This window comes from Uloborus diversus, unplaced genomic scaffold, assembly GCF_026930045.1.
Source record: "Uloborus diversus isolate 005 unplaced genomic scaffold, Udiv.v.3.1 scaffold_710, whole genome shotgun sequence".
Lineage (NCBI taxonomy): Eukaryota > Metazoa > Arthropoda > Arachnida > Araneae > Uloboridae > Uloborus > Uloborus diversus.
In genome coordinates, this window is record NW_026558913.1 from 31,368 (window position 1) to 52,465 (window position 21,098).

The window sequence follows — 21,098 nt, forward strand, 5'->3', positions numbered from 1 at the left end:
AAGTCTGCACATAAACAAGTGACCAGATCAGTTTTATTTGGAAAAACTCTCCCTCCCCCACTAAATTTTTATGGTGCGACCTAGCTCAATCTGCTTCAGTTAATCTGTTGGCACGATTAGTTGGCATCAGGTTTTGTAAAAAGTTCAACTTTTGTTTCGCCTTTACATACATTCTTTAGAAGCACTATTATTATCGTTTTTAGCTACAGTTTGAACCAGCGGTAGGCAACCCGTTGATCATGATGAATCAATCGATCTGGTTTTCAGTTGATCGTAACAACATTCTGGAATTTTAAATTTTTGGCAGGGTACCATTAGTAAACATTATTTTCTGCAAAAGATTTAACTTCTAAAACAAAAGTAACTCAAAACATTTTTAGAACATCTTGCTATCGTTGGAAGTGCCTCAATTCCTTACATTTAAGAGAAAAAAAAATTGACTTGTTTTCAAAAAATGTCCACAAAAGTTATTACAGCTTTCCAGCTCTAACTCTGTTAGAATGTTGTAGAAATTTTTAAAGCAGGAGAACACTGTTTTGAACAACATCTAACCAATGGCACAGAGAGGGGAGATTCCCCCTCTTTTTCAATTAAATAACTGGCTAGATTAAAAAAACTATACACAAGGGCGCTCATATGCAAAATTTTAAGGGGGGGGGCTGAAAAATTTTCCTCGTGGTTTAGCAGAACATTTTATCTATGGAAGCCGATTTCAGTACAGATTAGACATATTAAAATTTGATGTTTTTATTAACTGACTGGAAAAGAGATTTTTTAACCATTTTTGCAAAGAAAAAAGCACTAAAAGCAAGGAATTTCTCGTTTCAAAGGGGGGGGGGCACTAGCCCCCCCCCTTGCCCCTTTTGTATATAATACAACTGAGATATAAATTAAAACATCAACTAGATATCTTACAGGAGCCAAGAGAGCCAAACAAACTGGTAGCTAATGCAGAATTAGCAAACCAAATGAGCGACCGCAGCAATGGAGTGGTTCAACTCAAAGATTGAGAAGGGCGGTAACTTACTACAAAATACCTTAGCTTTGCCATCAATCTTCGAGTTGAACCACACCATTGCTGCGGTCGCTCATCTGGTTTGCTAATTCTGCATTAGCGACCAGTTTGTTTGGCTCCCTTAAGAGGTTTTTCGCCTCCAGCTCATGTGATTCCTATTCCAGGCTGATGGGTGCTAAAACGCACGAAACTGCAGTCCTTGGATGGAATGACAGAGCTGGTGGTGTATTTTAAGTATCAACTAGATATTTCTTTATAATAATTTAATAATTTCCATAATTTTAAATTCTCCTTTCAACAAAAACTCGAATTTGATTTTGAATGATGCTTCAAAAGTTGTTTTTGCTTCTTGATAGATAGATAGACAGCAAAGAGAAATACTATTATTATCTGATCTTAGTTATTCAGATACAATTACAGCAGCAGCGTAATCACAATGAATTTCTCGATAAAAATTCAAAATCATAAACAAAAAATAAAGAAATGACACTAACATTTTTTTTACATATATATGTTTTTTTACGTATTTAAATGGGAAGTGAATGGAACCACCATTAGGACAAAACATTGATTAAAACTTGCACATTTGAATAAAAGGGGAAGAAAACGTTAACATCCAATTAAGACTTCTATTCCTGCTGGTATTTACCAATCGTCAGCCTTTCTGGTGGGAAATTTGACATTTCCAATTTTTTTCAGAAAGCAGGAACTCAACTGATACCTTGGTTCTCAATTTCTTTCCTGATTTCTCACTGAAGAGGGGGAGGGCACTTATATTCAACATCCAGGTGTGTCATTTAGGAAGGTCAATTGATATTTTTACTTTGAGTGTTTTTAGTGGGAGTGGTTTTCGTTGTTTCCTGATAAAATTTGCATTGGGAATTCACCCTTAGTTCCCTCTCCCCCCCGTTCTTGGAAAAACTTAAAATGATTCGTTGGTTGGTTTATTTGATTTTAATAGCTCAAGAGCCCAGGGCTATACTGTGCCAAACGATTCTTTATTTTATACATCTTTTCATTCAGTCTGGAAATGGTAAAAACAAACGTAGTTTGCAATAAAAGCCATAAAACTTCAAGTAATTTAAAATAAAAAGTCGTTAAAAACATGCAAACTATAAAAACATTTAAACAAAGTATAAATTATGAAAAAATGGATGAAAATATCTTGACAATAAACTTTGAAAAATAAGAAAAGGACAAAATCGCATAATGACGACACAAACACTAGATTAAAAAGGAGAAACAAATCTCCTGTAGGAAGGAGAACAACTTGGGAAGGGGGAACAGTCCCAGCAACACTCCCGAAGATGGATTGAAATCATTAAATTATTTAAAGCATACTTGATTAACATTTGATCAGTTACTTAAAATATGTAACACCGTCTGATTTACATCACATGTAATGCTTGTTGGAGCTGGCTCACAGCCTAAGAGGTATTCATGGGTGAATCTGGTTTGACCAATGTGAAAACTTCAAATGACGGGGCTGGTCATATCAACTTATAAGCAAGTATGTGCAGTACACTTTTTGGTGCTTAGTATTTTCCTGCGTATTATCCACGGGCGGCCTATAATCCGCAGGTCCTAAACTCGGCCTGAAGAAAAAAAAAAGCTCTGTATAATCCGCGGCGGCGTATAATTCGCGGATAATACGATGTAAAAAGATAAAGTTTCAATTTAACATACCATTTGAGCAACTAAACTAAAAACGTGAAAAAGTAATTACTTTGAAGGCATAATCAAAATTAATCTGAAATATTATCTAAAATATAATGATTTCTTCTTGAAATCTTGATTATAGTACGCTAATTACTAGTCAAGACAAAGGAGCAAACGGTCTAATCTTGTGCAAATGGCTACCTATTTCACTGTAATCTTGCTCATTTTACATGACCTGAATCGCCGAAAGGAATATTCAAGCAACGTAAAATAACAAACATACAGGCATGCAGTTAAGAAGAACATGCATGCTTCGTAAAATAAACGACATTCGGTCGGCGTACAGTCTTGATCGGTGAATCCTACTGTAAAAATATTGAGGTTCAATGCAATGGTGTTAAGGGGAAAAAAAAAAATCACAGATAATCCGCACCTCATAAACTTTGACTTTTTTAGCAGATAATCCGCGGATTATATGCAGGAAAATATGGTACAACTTACAGATTTTTGCTCGCTCTGAAATTCTCAATTGTCTATAGCAGTAGACTGTTATAATGCACACCTTGGGACCAGAGCTTTTGTGTTATTCAGGTTTTTGCATTATATAGATCCTTTCACAAATTTTGAAACTAATATTCAGAATATATCTATATATTAGCACTTCAGAATGAGTTTTATCTGCAATGAGTATTAAAGCACTAATATTACAATTAGTCATTCACAAATAAATATGTTTCACAATTAAAAAAAAGTGAATTACAGTAGACCCCCGTTTTAATTGGTTTAAGATTTGACACCTTTATTTTGCGCAGATGAGTTTCGGTTTTACGCAGATGCAAACAGATTAAAATTTTCCCCTCTTTCAATACCATACCTGCCAACCTCCGAGAAAAAAAATCCGGAAGATTTTTTTTATTTTTATCCACATGATTTTAAGGCAAAATAAAATCAAACAGAACCCCTATCCTCTTTTTATTTAACAATATATTAGTTATGAATTTCATATCAATTGAACTTACTTTCGTTTAGTAAATATTACTTTTATTGCTTTCTTTAAAAGTTTGGAAATAACATTTGGTACTCATCTTAAAAAAAGAACAAAGCACAAACAGCTCGAACTGAGAGAACGAGAAGATAATCGGCGCCGAAATTGAGCCCCTAGTTGCCCGCCGCGACGCCTGCTTTGATTGGATCCCGATGAAGTCATGCGCTGTATCACTCAGTGATGTCAGAATCTTGCCTCGCTTCTGCTCGTGCCATTCTCCTACGGCAACCTTTCCTTGGCTACTTGGCCTAAAACGTTCCACAAAAGAATCGTTAGCGCCAAAATTGGCGAGATACAATTTTTTTCCTACAAAACGTGAAAAATCCGGAAGATTTTGCTCATAACCGGAAAAACGGAAAAGGAAATAAAAATCCAGAAGGCTTGGCAGGTATGCAATACCCAAACCCCTAAAGATCTCAGATTATGCAGAATCAACAGCATTTTGGCGTGCTAATCATCGAGCTTGGGCCATTGGAGACATTTTATGCAATGGGTTAAAGAGCTCTTTCCAGAAATAAAGTTACTAAACTCACGCAGTTCAGAACTCGCTGGAAGAAGAACTTTTAGGAGTGACAAAGGAGACAAAAACCAACGAGGATACCGACATCGGCGACACACAACCGAAAACGTTGACATTGAAAATTTTGAGCCATTCCTAGACAATAGAAATGATCTTTCTGATTTGTTACGTTCCAAGATTCTATCGTGGAAATGATGCAAGTGCTCATTTATGTTAATGCTCTGCAAAGAATGACAGAGAAAAATTCTTAATGACTGCCAAAAGACTATCACAGTCAGCTCCTCTTTATAAACAGGACATAAAATTAATTTATGTTTTCTTTATGCATGTTGTGCATAAAAATTGATATAAGTACACATTAAACTTCTTATACAATTAGTCATTACTAAAATGAAGTAGTTTTTTTTATCTACAGAACCTAACCTCTATTTTAACTAGTGATGTGCCGGATCGTTAAAAAAGTAGATCCGCGGACATGGATACGGACCCGGATCATTAGTGTCAAGATCCGCGGATACGGACACGGATCTCAATTTTTTTTTTGCCCAATTCAACTATCCAAGTTTAAAATTTATTACGGAAGGTATTCCCATCATAATAATAACACTGTTTCTTCAAAAAATGCCATCTACGCCGAAAATATAATAAAGACTATGAAACTGACTCTTTAAAGAAATCTGCGTTAAAATTGAGGGAGAGTTGGAAGGAACAGGTCAGCGCTGCATTAATGCTTAGACAGAATGTGAAAAATTATTTCTAGCTTGCTCGGTAGATGTGGGATACAAGAGCAAGAGTGTAAAGCTGCTACTGGATTGGCTAGCAATAACTTTTCGCATTTTATTTCAGCATAAATGCAGCGCTGATCCATTCCACCCAGATTACTCCGACCGACGGAATAACAGAGCCGGGAACACCTTTACAAACAGTAAACGGAGAATTTTGTCTCACTCTTTTGAAGGATGCGGAGAAAAACCAAAATGAAGAATTAACAGAAACCTCGAATCAATAACAAATACTAACATTAAACTAAAAAAAAAAAAAACATGTCTCAGAGGGCCGTTGGCATCTGAAATAATACCTTATAATTTAAATAGGGAATATAACCTAATTTAAACGGAATTTAAGAGTCTTTTATTTAAATATTTATGAATTTTTAGAATAGAAAAGATCTGTTTAAGATCCGTCAAAAAAGTAACGAATACGGACACAGATCTTTATTTTCCCTCGAATATAAGCGGATAGGGATACGGATATCCGGAACATCACTAATTTTAACACTACTATTAAGTCTCAATTTACGTGGTTTTGATTTATGCGACATTTCTGTGGAATGTAACCCCCGCCTAAAACGAGGGTCTACTGTATCCTGCATTTCTGCTAGCTTCATGGTTTGTAAAACAGCTGCATTTTCCAAGAGTCATCTGGTATTTTCTGTTAGCTGTGCTAACTAATTTTCATTTAAAAGCTTTGAACTAAGATCAAAACATAAAAAAACTTTCAAAATTTAATTTGTCTAACAATCTTTACATTTGTAAAGCAAAACTGAGGGATTTTTTAAACTTCAAAACCTCGAGTTTGCTTCTGAAAAGTTGTGCGGCTTATAGAGAATTGCCTTATATAGATATTTTACTGTATTTTGAAAAAACCTTACTTGAAGCAAAAGTCAGCGGCATGAGTGTAGTACTGGCAGAGAGATCCGTCCACTGGAGGGGTGGCACAGAACTTTACTTCGCGGCACAGGTTGTACCGCCCAGACTTGCAGAACTCGCACATCCTGCATGGAACCCCAGGCTCAATGGCCACCCTGTCCCCTGGAACAGAAGAACAATGTCTCTTAATATCAACTATATGACTTAGTCGTTCGCAAATAATCTGTTTTTATCATGAATCACGCTGAACAATTGCAAGCAAATATTACAAACTTTTGAACGACTCGACGCCTATTGAAGAGTTGTTGCAATTTGGCTCAACAGATCGCTGATAACTTTTTGAATTTTCAAGATATTGAACTGGAATTTTACTACTTGTTGAAGAATCTAGTTGGGTTTTAGATTGTGAAAGTTATAAATTGCTATCTTTCGCGCAATGAAAAATTAATTGCTTTAAATGTCCATATTTTATCAAATTTTCAACATTTTAACTTCACATTTTAGTATTACGCTTCTCTTGTATGCTGTCAAGTTTTCTGAAAGTTTGGTAAGCTTTGATGAGAAAACTTGGCATGTTGTGAGCCAAAAACATTCAAATAAAATTTATTGTTTTGAAAGAAATGCTCATATCTTTGTGTATATCAGCAGGGTTCGCCGAAATATATCAGTCGATATATGGATGCTTCAATTGCCAAATCGATGAACTCCATAAAACAAAAAGTCGAGAAAAGTGACGAAGATTGTCCATAGTAGTGAATGGGCCCTCGTGTTACGTTTTCTGCCATCACAGGATCAGAAATGTACTGTGAATTAAAAGTTTAATATAAATTCACATGCTAAGCATTGACAAATCACTATTAAAACAGAAATGAGGATTTTTTTTCAAAAAGTGGAGTTAGTCAATATGACAATTGAGCCATCCATATATCATGATATATATCCGATACTTATTTTGAAAATATCATGATATTTTGATATTTTCGACATTTATTTTTCAACTATGGTATTTCAAACATAAAAATTATATTAATCATAATAATATTATTCATTATTAAAAATAACCAGAAAGGTATGTACTATACTTTTATGTTATATTAATATATCATTAATATAACAAACAACAAAGTAATATAATTGTTTCATGTGCATAAAATTGTTAGTAATACAAGGTGCAGCAAAAGGTATGGCCTCATTTTAAAGAGCAATAAATAAAATACTATTAAATATAGAGGATTGGAATTTTTTTTAATACCTTTGGCACTTCAAACAGTTTTTTTACATCAACGTTTAAAAACGATACCTGCAAGATGGCGGCCTCCAGTAGCAATGCACCGATATAGACGATTTTGGAAGCTTCTGGCTGCGTTTTGGCACATCTGAATCGGAATGGAGTTCACCTCTTTGGTGATACTTCTTTTCAGTTCTCGTAGGGTATGGGGGATATTGTTTTTAAATGTTAATGTAAAAAAACTGTTTGAAGTACCAAAGGTAATAAAATAAATCCAATCCTCTACATTTAATAGCATTTTATTTATTGCTCTCCAAAATGAGCGCATACTTTTTGCCGCACCCTGTATAATAATTTTAAGTCATATTAAAAGTTCCTAATTAAATATTGGTTAGAAAAAAAAAGAAAATGTCTAATGACTGCACTGACTAATGCATACGTTTTATTCCTGAATTACATAACTGTTTAAAAGTAGCTAACAGAAAAAAAAATGAGTGTAACAGCTAAATGCTAAATTAATTCCATTAAAACCAATAAAAATTTTAAATGAAATATTAGATAGAATTAGGGAAATAATTTTAAGTCTACATATTGTAATAATAATATGAGAAAAGAAAGTGATTTGAGGATGTATTTACTTTTTTGAAGACTTTAGTTCGGTTTGATTGAAAATATTGGATATGTATCAAAATATCGGATATTTATAAAAATATGATATTTTCAAACCTTGTATGTCAGTGATACTTGCTCAGAAATATGTAAAATAATTGTACACAGTAAGGTAATTAATTTCTGAAATTTACAATTTATTCTCAGCTCTTTACGATGAATGGTGATCAAAAACCATTTTTGCTTTCCTCAATTTGTTACTGATCCCATTAACGCAAGGGTAATACAGTCGACGCTCATTATAACGACCACACATTATAAAGACCATCCCATTATAACGACCAGTGGTAAAAGTCCCAACTTTGTTCCTATGAACTCTATGTTAATTTGCTTTCATTATAACGACCTTTTTGTATCGTCGAATCCAATACAGCGACCGAATTCAGCAGACGCTATTTCTGGTGTTTTTTCCAATAAACAAATTTGTAGCTTGAAATGACCTTGATTATTGTTTACGGATATCTGTCTGAAGTTTTCAATGTCAAATACAACTTTGAGAGTGTTGGAGAGATTACCATTCACCACTGCTAGCACAGAAAAAATAATGGGAGGAAAAAATCGAGAAATTTCCAGATTCCTAAGAAAAGGGAGTTGACAGATGTGTTGGTAGTTTGGGGTTTGAATCTGGTGGTTTTTAAAATTTGGGGTTCTCGAGGGACTTTTAAATGTTTCTTTGAAAAGCAAGAAAAACACAATTTATCACCTATATCTGAAACAGAAAATAATATTTTGCAAAAATCACTTCTGTCAAGAAGGCAAACATCTGTCTGGTTTTATCTTCAAAAAATGTTGTGGTAGTAGTAGCAGATTTGTAAGTGTGTAACATTTTCCTCCCTATATTTTCTACTTTAAAATTTGTTTAATATTCTGTCATAATATTTTGCACACGATTTTTCTAAAATAATCCTATGATAAAAATAATTTGGGCATTTATCTGGAATGTTTAAAAAAGTACCATTTTTTTCGGAACAGCGGGGCATGCATGATGACCGTGTATATTTTTTTAAATTATACCTCTTATAACGACCACTCGTTATAAAGACCTTTTTCTCTGGGACGGAGATGGTCGTTATATCGAGCGTCGACTGTATAACTTTTATTAAAAAATGACAGCTGGAGCATACCTTTTATGCGAGAAAAGTTAAAAAGCAATTGATCTTTTATTTCTTGAGAAATCCTTAAAAATGTGAATTTTTGAAGTGTCCCAATACTTTTGGTCATATAGTATGTTTAATAAGGTAGAACCTCACTTATCTGGCCCAAGTAGATTTTCCAAATAAAGTTAGCTTCACACATAATAATTTATAAGTATAATAGGACAAACGTAACTAAAAGTATGCCAAGCAATTGCTTTTTATTTTGTCAAACATATACATTTTTGTCTCCTATCTCAACGACACAATAAATGATCGTAATCTAACAGCCATCTTGAACTCCAGCTGAATGAACCACGATAAAGCGTTTGTGCGATCTTGCTAAACTTAACCACCTTGTAGTTCTTGACAAGATATGTTTTCCATTTAACATGGGATTTTGGGACTGGCCAATCGTAAAGGGGTTAAACACCACGCAAAATGATATAGTTAGAGAATGTATTACATTAAAAATATAAATTAAAAAAGAAATTGGTCACCAGTTTTAAAACATAGTATTAAGATTTTATCTATTTATTATTCTTCAAGCTACCATTTAAATGAGTTTTTGTTTAAACATCGTGAAAAATATTACGGTATTACCCATTATTATCTGGCATGCCGGAAAAAAGCGAGGTTCACCAGCATGAAGAAAATTCGAATTTTCTGGCGTGCCGGATAATTTGAGGTTCATTTTGCAACAAAACAAAAGTAAATTTCCCCATTCAGCTCCAATCAGAAAGCAAAGCACTGCAAGGAAAGAAATAAATAAATCCCGAAAGTAACCCTCTTTCAAAGAAAAACAAATGTATTGCCTACAATATGTGCTGGTTAATTATGGTAGGTCCTTATGAATGGATTTGGTTATATGCCAATAAAGTAATCAATTTAGAAGCAATCATCGTCACTGCAATTTGTTTATAATTTATTTCAATAAATTATTTTAGGTTCCTTTTAGAGAGGCAAGTTTATTTTTTAGTTATTGAATAGCTATGGTAAATTCTTTAGCGGGCAGTAAATTACTGCGTAAATGCTTGCTTACATAGTTTTAATTCAAATTTTATAAAATTATTCGTTAAATAATATTTTTGTTAAAAGCACAAATGATATTGTTAGTAAATATTTTTACAAAATTAAAATGTTTTTTTTTTTCCTAATATGATATTTATAGAACTTATATTCATTTTTAATCTGAACATATATTTCTTTATAGTATTTTTTTTCCTAACCTAGATTTTTCCGGCATGCTGGTAAGGACCAGGCAAGTGTTATTGAAAGTCTAGTGACCCCCGAATTTTGCGGCATGACTGATAATGCGGTATGCAGAAACAATGTTTAAAAAATCAAGCTTGTTTTACTTCTTAATATTGCACAATAGCCTCTGAGTTATAAATGGAACTGAAATTAAGTTTCTTAGTGGTATTGTAAACTTTTCATTACGCTATCGAATTTTAGAAACGGACATTTTTATGCAATCGGGTTTGAAAATTTTTTTACAGAAAATATTTTTAAGAATGAACATTTCCAAGAAAATTTTTATCAAATGCTCATTAACTACAACTGAATTTATATTTATGCATTACTAATATTGAAGCAAATGAGAATAGATTAGATCCTTTAGCTTTAACATACTTCCAGTTTCAAATGTACAAAACATGATTATAAATTGCAAAAATTTTCTAGACGAAAATTTTTAAAGCATAAATGAGTAAAAAGAACGAATACAAAACTTTTAACTTTAAAGAAAGATTTTTTTTTTTTGATATTAAGTGTTCAAAAATAGAATATTAACAAACATAATAAAAACTTAAGATTTTTTTTGAAAACACAAGAAATTTTTTCAATTAAATTTAAGAATAATTCTTTTTTCATCAGTAGATAATGAGTAGCAGTTTTCTCATAAATATGGTCACCAAATACAAATTACATTAAATTAAAAAGAAAAAAACCGCCCAGATTTAACTCATTCACTGATCATTTATTAATTTTTAACTTGTCTCACTCAACGTCAAAATCTTTTAAAGAGACCGAAATTCATCATAAGACTGAAAACTCATTGCTGGTCCAAAATCTGACCCCTAGGTTTTAAAGGCCACATAATGCACTAGCAAATATACCCAGCGTTGCCTGGGTCAATAATAATAAGAAGAAACAATTAAAACTTTCCTTTATATATTTTTAATGCTGCGTTCTCACCCGCATCAATAAGACAACAATATGTAAAAAATTATTCTAAGTACTTCACACTATGACATATATATGATGTTATAAATTCTGTAAAAAAATTTTTTTTTAATGATTAATTTGTTGTAATCTGGCTAAATTTGGTGTTTATTCCATTATTCTTCAACTAAAAATTATTGTAGTAACCTGTAAATAGTTTCTTGTAATGAATATGCAACCCCCTTACATTCGAATGAAGTATACGGTCACTTCATTTCTGCAGGCTAAGATTTGTGAACGGAATAAAAAGAAAACATTGAGAAGAATTTTGAATTTTGTGGGAACTTCTTTAGCATTTATAAATAGTTACAGCCGACTGCGGGATGAGTTAGTCTTGTTTTAGTTCTTGCTTTGGAAAGTACGTTTTAACCTTGTGCTGTGTTTTGGCATATTCTGATGTAAATACATGGTTGACCGTTGAGTATACGTTTTGATCGATATTTGCCTAATTGCTATGGTTAATTTAGCAGTTGTTAACGATATTTCTAGTGCATAGTTGTAAATAAATCTCCAGTGTTTTTCTCAAGAACTGTCATCATTGAAAGAAAGTATGAAGTTGTATCACAAACAATAGTAAAAAAATACACAACCCTTATCCACATCGATGTTTTCTGTTTACTTATTTAACGATGTTTTCCGTTAAATAAGTAAACCGAAAAAAAAAACAACAAATTCAATAAAAAAAAACCGAAAATCCTTGATTAATAAAATTAATTTTTAAATGAGCCGGGTAATAAATGCTGAAAATCTTCCCGCCCGCAGCCGGGTTAAACCATAGACCCTCGGGTTGATGGCCCAGCGCTTTACGAACCGAGCCATTTGGGCTTTGGCAAAGGCAAACATTATAAAAACAAAAAATACATCATGATTGTTATGGATTTAATTTCAACTCATTGCTGATCTATTCCTATTAGTCATAGCGTGATGTTATATATTCAGTAAGTTACCACTCTACAGCCAGGGCTAAGGCAGAAATACATGAAATATACCGCCAGCTCAGTCAAAGCCAGTCAGTCAGAATATACCATGCCTTGCCTTCAATCTTCGAGTTGAACCGAACCATTGCTTCGGTCACTCGTCTGGTCAGCGCTAATTCTATAGTATTAGCAACCAGTTTATACTTAAAATACACCGCCAGCTCAGTTATTCCATCCGAGGACTGCAGTTTCATGCTTTTAGCACTCATCAGATTATTTTTATAATCTGACGAGTGCTAAATTGAGTGCTCATTTAGCTGAGGAGTGCTAAAAAGCACGAAACTGCAGTCCTCGGATGGAATAACTGAGCTGGCGGTGTATTTTAAGTATTTCTGCCTTAGCCCTGGCTTTATGGCGGTAACTTACTACAAAATAGCTACCAGTTTGTTAAGCACTCTTGGCTTCTTTAAGAGGTTTTCCACCTCCAGCTCAGCCCCTTCCTAAGCCAAGCTGATGAATGCTAATAAGCACGAAACTGCAGTCCTCGACTTGTATTTACTGAGCTGGCGGTGTATTTCATGTGATGTTATATAGCCTACAGCCTTCCTCAATAAATGAACTCTCTTCAGCTTCTCTCAAACCCTTCAGCTTTATATTATTAGTATAGCTTGCAGACCATCTGTTATTCTTCTGTGGGCAACATGGCGGGGAGCAAGTCCCAGCCGTAAATTAACCAAATTGTGTTAGAAATTGAATTTCTACAAACATCTCTACACTTACTTTTGCCCAGGTAACTGAACTTCACGATAGTCAACTGATGCTCGTTCGACTAACGATCCGAGTGAATCGGAAGTGAGCTGTGGGATAAGCGTGACGTCACGGACCAGGGTTTCCGCTACGGTCGCATTTTTCGCATAATGCGAAAACACTATCCGAATTGCGAAAATAAAGCAATGCATTTTCGCTTTTTTGCTCAAATAAAAAATAAATTTAAAAAAAAAAGAAGAAATGTTATGATCCTAGAGAGGAAGCATGCATGGCAATAATCAACTTAAATCTTTTTTAAATCTTAGCTAAGATGTTTAAACTACAATTAAGTTCAATAACTATTAGTCTTATCCAGCATTATGTCCCCCCAAAAACTGCTTTATTAGGAGGAGGGGACCGCAAAGCTCTAAACATCAATCATGTTTTCTTTTTTTATTTTATGTTTTAAAAAAATAGCTGTTGTACTTATTTCTTCAAAGATGTCACAGATGAAATATGAATTTTATTTTCAACTGGAGATAAACACACTGAGGCATATATAAACACATGAGAATGTGTAACATTTTAGCATTTTGCTAACATTTTTCCCTTAATTTTAGCTTTTATGCTAAAGAACTTTTGAACCCAGCTTAAACCCTGTCACGGACACCGCCATTGGCTAAGCAGGGAGGCGCCTCTGCCACTTGGTGCATCCTCATTGGTTGCATGGACGTGAGGGCATTGATGTGAATACTGATGATGACAGACTATTTAACAGCGAACAGAGTTGAGATTCGCTCTCTCTTTTTTAAGACTCGTTCGGTGATGTCTGTCCTGTAAAAGGTAGCTAGGGTGAAGCTCGTAGCGGTATTAGGATGAGCTTAACTTGCTAGTCATATTTAATTAATCTTTTTTACCTTTGGCTTCAGTTATGTTTATACAATTATATTTACTTTTTCTCACGTGTTAATAAATTTTAATTATTTTAAAGAAGTCTCTTCATCAGTTATTCACAGAAAGTAGATGAAATGTTAGTTCTTTCACTAACTCTGCAAGAAGTATTAAAGTTAATAGGTGATATCATTCATCAATGATATCAAATTGTCCTGCCAACACTTAAATTCTCTCACTTTAATCAGAATTGAGAAATTAAAAAAAAAAAAAAAACTAATAAGAATACATTACCGGGCTTGAGGTGTGTCACTTTGCTTCCCACCCTGACCACAGTTCCGCTGGATTCGTGTCCGAGGACCATCGGCTCTCGGACGATGAAATTGCCGATGCGTCCATTCTTCCAGTAGTGGACGTCAGAGCCACAGATGCCCACGGTGTCGATGCCAATCAAAACCTCTGTGAGAAGGGGGAAAAACAGTAATGAATAAATAAACGAGCTGATGTGTGCATCACATGACTTCCTTTTACTCCAATTTAATGTCATTTTCCCATCATTGGCAGTTTTAATGTGATTCAATAGTTTACTCCCTAAATATTACCAACAGTGGCCAAATTGAAACCAGATTTAAAAAAAAAAAAAATTTTAATCGCCAAATTTGTCGCCAAGTTGGCGATCAAAAGACTGGCGATATATCATCAAGTGTCAGCCAAATTATAACACCACTTGAGTTTACATCGAAATTAACAATGACTTCCCCCCTCCCCCAAAAAGGTGTAAAAGACCCCCTTTGGAGCATCCGAATGCAACCAAAAAGGGAGGTGCACAGCTAGACCCCACTAGGAATCTAAGTACCAAATTTCAATTTTCTAGGACATTCCGTTCTTGAGTTATGCGATTTACATACACACATATGCACGTTCATACAGACGTCACGAGAAAACTCGTTGTAATTAACTCGGAGACTTTCAAAATGGATATTTCGCGTGTCTATACGTTCTTAGGTACTTATCCACGTGTGTTCGGGTTGAAAAATAAACTCGACATTCATTCAGGGGTGAGCAAAACTGGAAATGAAGGCCGATTTTTGAGTGAAAATTTTTTTGTGAATACAATACTTCCTTTTTTGTAAAAGGAAGTAAAAAAAGGCAGCATGGAAGACATTTATGCCATGGTGAATTGAAAGGTACGAAAGTGCAGTCTTGCATAATATAGACAACAGCGTTCGTAGAAAATTTTTGGCTCTGCAGGAATTTTTTTCAAACTGCTAACGTTGATTTAAAAAAAATTTTTTTTTTTTTTTTAAGGGAATTTAAGAAAATCCCAGAGCTTATTTCTGTTAAAGCCTTTGTCCAAAAGTCTTTTAAAGCACATGCGTAAAAAAATAATGGTTTTGGCAGTTTTCTTCAGTTGGTGAAAAATAAGCAAACTATATGTTATTGTAAAAAAAAATTAAATGATTTAAAGCACTTTTTTTTTGTCTCTTTCATATTTGAACATAAATTTAATTCTTTATTCAAGGGTGAGTTAGGCAAAATAATTATTTGCAGAAAATTTTCCAGTTAGGGTTTGTGTTCGCAGAAAGCTTTCCATTTTATCTAAAAGTGTTTCGAAAAAGCTAAACTTCATACAAATTAAAAAATTATTTTACACAATCAAACTCACTTACAGGGTTTGCCGATATTTATCCGTCTATATATATCATGATATTTTCAATATAAAAAGCATATTAATCATAGTAATACTGTTCATTTATTATCAAAAATAACCAAAACATTAAGTACTATATTTTTATGATGCATCATTAATAAAAAAAAGTAATATTCCTTTTTTACTTGTATTTTATATTCATAAAATTATTAGTAACAATTTTAATTCATATTGAAAGTGCCCAATTAAGTGCATTAAACATTGTTCAGAAAAAAGATAAAATGTCTTATGACTGCACGACAAATGCATATTATTTATTTCTGATTCGTAAAAGTAGCTAACAGAAGAAAAAATGAGGAAAATTGCTAATGCTAAATGAACTCCATTAAAATTGATAAAAATATAAAATGAAAAATATTAGATATAAATAATGAAAGAAACCTTAGTTTTAAGTTTACGTATTATAATAATAATTAAAGAGTGATTTGAGGCTGCATTTACTATTTTGAAGACTTTAGTTTGTGCGTATTGAAAATATCTGATATATATCAAAACATGATGTTTTCCAACCCTGCTCACTTATGAGGGCAAAGGAACCACTATATCTGCTTGTTACAACTGAAAATCGAGTGCTCATAAAAACAAGGTTGTGAAAAAAACTTGTCAAAATTCACTTGCTATGTGTTTTTATTTTTGTACAGTACCAAAATAGTTAATATGTACTGAGCTGTCGTTTGTTTTCAATGAAAACTCACGGTCCTAAAAACATCTTCATCTCCATCCCTGGCATTTAGAAGGTTCGAATTTTTTCTGTCCCCACAAAAACCATCAAATATGTTGAAGATTGTCTATAACTTCAACTTCTTCTTATAGTTTGTGGTTATCGTCTTTGTTTTCATTGTTTTTTATTGCCTGTGTCAGCTTGAATTTGAGCTACACTATTAACGGAAGTTTATTTCCCAGAAATGATAAAATCGTTGTCAACTTTTATATAATTTTCAAAAGGTTCTCTACTCCATAAACTCAAAAGAAGGGTTGTCATAGCCTTTTATGAATTACAAAAATATTGCTCGTTTAAGCAGGATTTGCTCAATGAAAGCAGGTTATGCTCGCCTAGATTTAACAGCGTACCAACCAAATATTTCTGATTTTCTCGCTAAATTCGGGGTCTCATCAAACCAGGGCTTGTTATAAGCAAGTTCGACTGCATAAGAATGAGCAAATAGATAGATATATAAATCATCAGGATGGTTTAAAATACAATAAAAGTACTTTTTAACATGTATAATACAACAAATCAATCGGACAAATTAAAACTACCAATACTTGAATTTGCAGTTCTAGACCTTGAATATTTTGTGATGATTTAAGGAATTAGCCAAGTAGGTAAAAAGTTCTATTTCTCCACTAGGGTCAGACAAATTTTGATGTTAATGCATAATACAAATAACACAACCCCATAGACGTGAAGAAAAAAAATATACTGTCACCCACAACGTTCAAAAGCAAGTTATAATTTACTCGATTTATTTGTTTTACCTCTTTCACCAATCTTAGACTACACAATGTCTTATGTAGGTTACTTGAATAGCAAATAACTAAAATCAAAGGGGAGGGGATGTTAAAATAAAAAGCAAAACAAGCAATATATGGGTAGTTCTCAAAAGGTGGGAGCAAACACAGACTTCAACTTTGAAGCTTCAACACCAAATAACTTTCATTTTAATTAACTCTAAAATTTTTGAGGTAAATTATAATGCTGTATAGACAAGAATTGACATAAATTATGGAAAAAAAGCTCTATAAATGCCCTTAAAAAATATTTTCTTTGCTAAATGGCACAATTTTGGACATACCAAAACGTTAGCTGAGCAAATGTACCATTAAATTTTTTTTTTTTAAAATTATTTCCATACGTTTCAAAAAAAAAAAAAATTAAAGGCATGAATCTTACACTGAAGTTTTTGTTAATATTTTACACAAATAACAAAAGTAAAGACAGATTATTTACTTTGTAAACGATTTTAGAAAAAAGTAAGTTTGAAATTTGATGCATGTCCAAAAGTTACGATCTTTTCGTTTTAAAGGTATTTATCGATCCTCAGAATCAGTTTTTAATTGTTTAAAAGTGTTTTCATAAGCTTTTATGCAGTATCTTAGAAGAAAAATAATTTTTCTTAAACATACATGTGAGATGTCCAAATCGCGTTACGATCTTGACGCCGATAATTCCGTCAATTTATTTATAATTTTTTTATAATTCACTGTCTTCTAACATCAATAAAAAAGATTATTATGATGTTATCTTCTTTAATCCATTGGTATTTTGCATAATTAATACGTTACACATTGAACAATACATAAATTACAGTAGAAACATGGCTCGTTATGATCGAACGAAAGCCATTTTGCGCGAAAATTGCCAAGCAAACCTCCGTTAGCGACAACACAGTATACGATAAGCTAAAGGTTACCAGAGGGGGATTCCAGTTTGACAAATGTAGTTAATCGTCAGCTGCACCAGTTTTGGCGACTTTATCACCTGCCACTAGCAATTTTTTTCCCCCGCCGCTTTTATTATTTTAGAATTTTTTTTCTCTTCTTTCTTTTGGAAACTTAATTTAACGATCTCCAAATAGAAATACGAATTTCTTTTTTCAATAATTTTTTTTAGACATCGTTTTAATTCTCATGACATTAGAAAAAATATTCATTATTAAAACTGATGTCACTTTTTACATTCTTTCTTAAAGCATATTTTGTTTATTTTTCCTTTAAAAATATATACAGTGGCTCCCAAAAGTGTTCGTACACCTACGACTTTCAATGAAATAAGTCATTATCCATTGGTTAAAATTAATATTTCGGAATAGGTATTTTATTATAAGATCTATGATCTATTCTTAACAAAACTACATGAAAATTTTTAATAAAACATTAAAACATAATTTTTAAAAAATCAAAAACCAAAAATTGCCGGAAATTTCATCTCACAAAAGTCTTCGTACACTTTGAAAAAAATGTCAAAAAATTAGTAAATAATCTAAAATTTTACAAAGTTATTATTTAGTAGGATATCATGCAGTATCAACAACAGCTTTTAAACGTATGGGAATAGATTTCATTGTTTTTTCTTTCTTTTTTTGTGCAATTTCTGAGTAAGTGTTCAGCCGCACTTAGAGTCCTATTGTTTCTAGTTCGCTTTTCGTTTTAATGGTGTATTTTCGTTATCCAGCTACCAGATATCTCCAAACATGTTCCATTAAGTTTAAATCTGGCGATCGAGGAGATATTTCTAAGCTTAAGGACAATTTTTGAGGCACAAAACGCAAACGTGTGCTTTATCTGGTCTTCTTGATAAAAAAAAAGTTGTTTCCGATTACCAAATTTTGGGCTAATAGTTTAAAATTTTTTTTTTAAATATTTAAATAAACAGAATGATTCATTATTTCATCAAAAAAATCCCAATTTCCAAGTCCTGATGCTGTAATGCACCCTCACACTAGAACACCTTCACCGTCCTGATTAACTGATCCAACTAAGTTCTTAAGATTAAATTCCTCATTTTTTCTTCTATTTACAATTATACAACAATTTAACCCAAAGTGTTGAATTTATTTTCATCTATAAGTAAGACGTTGTTCCAAAACATTTTGAGCTTATTTATCATTGATATTACGACGGAAAGCGTAAGCTTACTGTTTTTCGCGATGAACATGAAAATTTCTGCGGGAAGAGGTCCCATTTAATCTAGCTAATCAGAGAACTTGGCGAACAATTTTAGTTGAAAATTAAATGTAAAATGTTACATTCAATTCTGCAGAAACTTTTTCAGCACTCAAATGTGTATTTTTCATAATTTTTTTAACCGTAAACTTCCGATCACGCATTGTTAACTTTGCCAGTTGACCTTTTCTTACCTTGTTTTCGATCCGATTCCTTTCTTTAAAGCATTTTATCAAGCACTTTACTATAGAATGGAATAAATTAACTAATTTAGAGAAATTTCAAACCAATTTTCCACTACTGCGGGGAAAAAATTCAACTTTCGAATGGTGTTTGTGGTTCTTTTCGAATACCAGCCATTTTAAAGTAATAAGCACAATATTAAGGAATAAATACACAAAAAATTAAAGCCAAATAACCTTAAAGGGTCAACACAATGCAAAAATAATAAAAAAACAACATGTGATAACTTTAATCATGAATTTATTCGAAAATATTTCAGTGTACGATGACTTTTGTGGCGTATTTTTTCTCTAACTCTTCGTTTTTTGACAAATTTCAAAAATAAAATCTGGTAATATTTTGAAAAAAACTACTGGGTTTTATTCAGAATGGCATAGGAATGGTGTGAAAAAAAATTGGACTTCATATTCGAATTCAGTTTTGCGTTATTTTGGTTTTACTACAAAATTTCAAGGTGTACGAACACTTTTGGGAGCCACTGTATGTCGTATTTATTTGTCTCTATTTTTATTCCTTATTTGTCCCAAAAAATCAAACTACAAGTTTGTATAAGTATTTCCATGAAGTTTTTTTCTACCTTTCATCAACTTCTTCAAAATCATTCCAAAACTTTATTATATGTAAAGAGCAGTATGTATAGCCATTCAAGTACTTCCTTAATATCCTCTTTATCATTAAATTGCAAAATTCAAAAAGTAGTAAATAAAATTTTCATTGGAAAAGTTAAAAATCAGATTAACAAAATGGTGAAACTTACATTATGATGATGTCCAAAATCTGTTACCTACAGATTGCTGATTTAATTTGCTAATTAACAATTTTTACAAATACCTGCTGTCTTTTCATGTTCATATATTGTGTTCTAGGTATGCATACTATAGAATAAAATCAAAATTGATGTCAAATTCGAAAATTTTTGAAATTGCTCAAAGTTAACTTTTTTGTTCCCACCTTTTGAGAAGTGCCCATATACTAAAAAAAACTTTCAACAAAATGAAATTACAGTAGAACCTCCCGTAAGGGACACCTCCGAATAAGGGACACCTCTATTTAAGGGACAGTTTTTCTGGTCCCAGTCCCTTTGAATAGGGATCTCCATGTATTTGCCTCTCATTAAGGGACACTATTTAAGGGACAGTCAGAGAAAAATTACACAAAAAAATATGTATAAATGCATTAGAAATATCGAAATTATTAGAACTCAAGGTGCCTTTTTTGTCCAAAAATTAAGTGGTAAAAGTTTGTCTTAGCATTTACAGGAAAATAAACAAATAAGTATTCTAAAATTCTTGCTAAGGCCAACGTTAATGCTTTTCCCTCTCATTATTTTTTTTTAATGGGCTAAACCCTAACAGATAATGTGCGGCCCATGAGAAGCTTTGTATACATAACTTGAAATATGATCAAAAAATTTTCGCATTGTAAATTACTTGACATAAATCAAATCCATGTAATAGATTAATTCAAAACTGTAATTAATGAAAATCAGTTACAAAACCGATACTACAAAATTATTGATACAATTTTAAGTCTTTTTTTTTTTCAGTTCAAATAATTCTCAATTTTATTTAGTATCTATACAAGAAACATTTTCAATAATTCATCTTAAATGTTATTAGTTTACGTTTATTATGAAATTATACTACTTAGTACACAGCATGCATCAATTCATCCACCTCCGAATAAGGGACACCTCTATTTAAGGGACAAATTGTATGGTCCCCTTAGTGTCCCTTATTGAGAGTTTCTACTGTATTTGTAATGTCTAAATAGGGGGTAAGG

General features: G+C 32.6%; 1 protein-coding gene across 1 annotated transcript in view; it reads right to left on the minus strand.

Annotated features, from left to right (window-relative positions):
- The window catches only part of LOC129233772 (sorbitol dehydrogenase-like), a 51,216-nt gene that overhangs the window by 17,662 nt on the left and 12,456 nt on the right, over positions 1-21,098 (minus strand). Inside the window, exons 3-4 of the mRNA XM_054867751.1 lie at positions 13,991-14,155; positions 5,891-6,050 (exon numbers count right to left, since the gene is read on the minus strand). Coding sequence (XP_054723726.1) covers positions 5,891-6,050; positions 13,991-14,155 — 325 coding nt within the window. The remainder of the gene's footprint in view (positions 1-5,890; positions 6,051-13,990; positions 14,156-21,098) is intronic.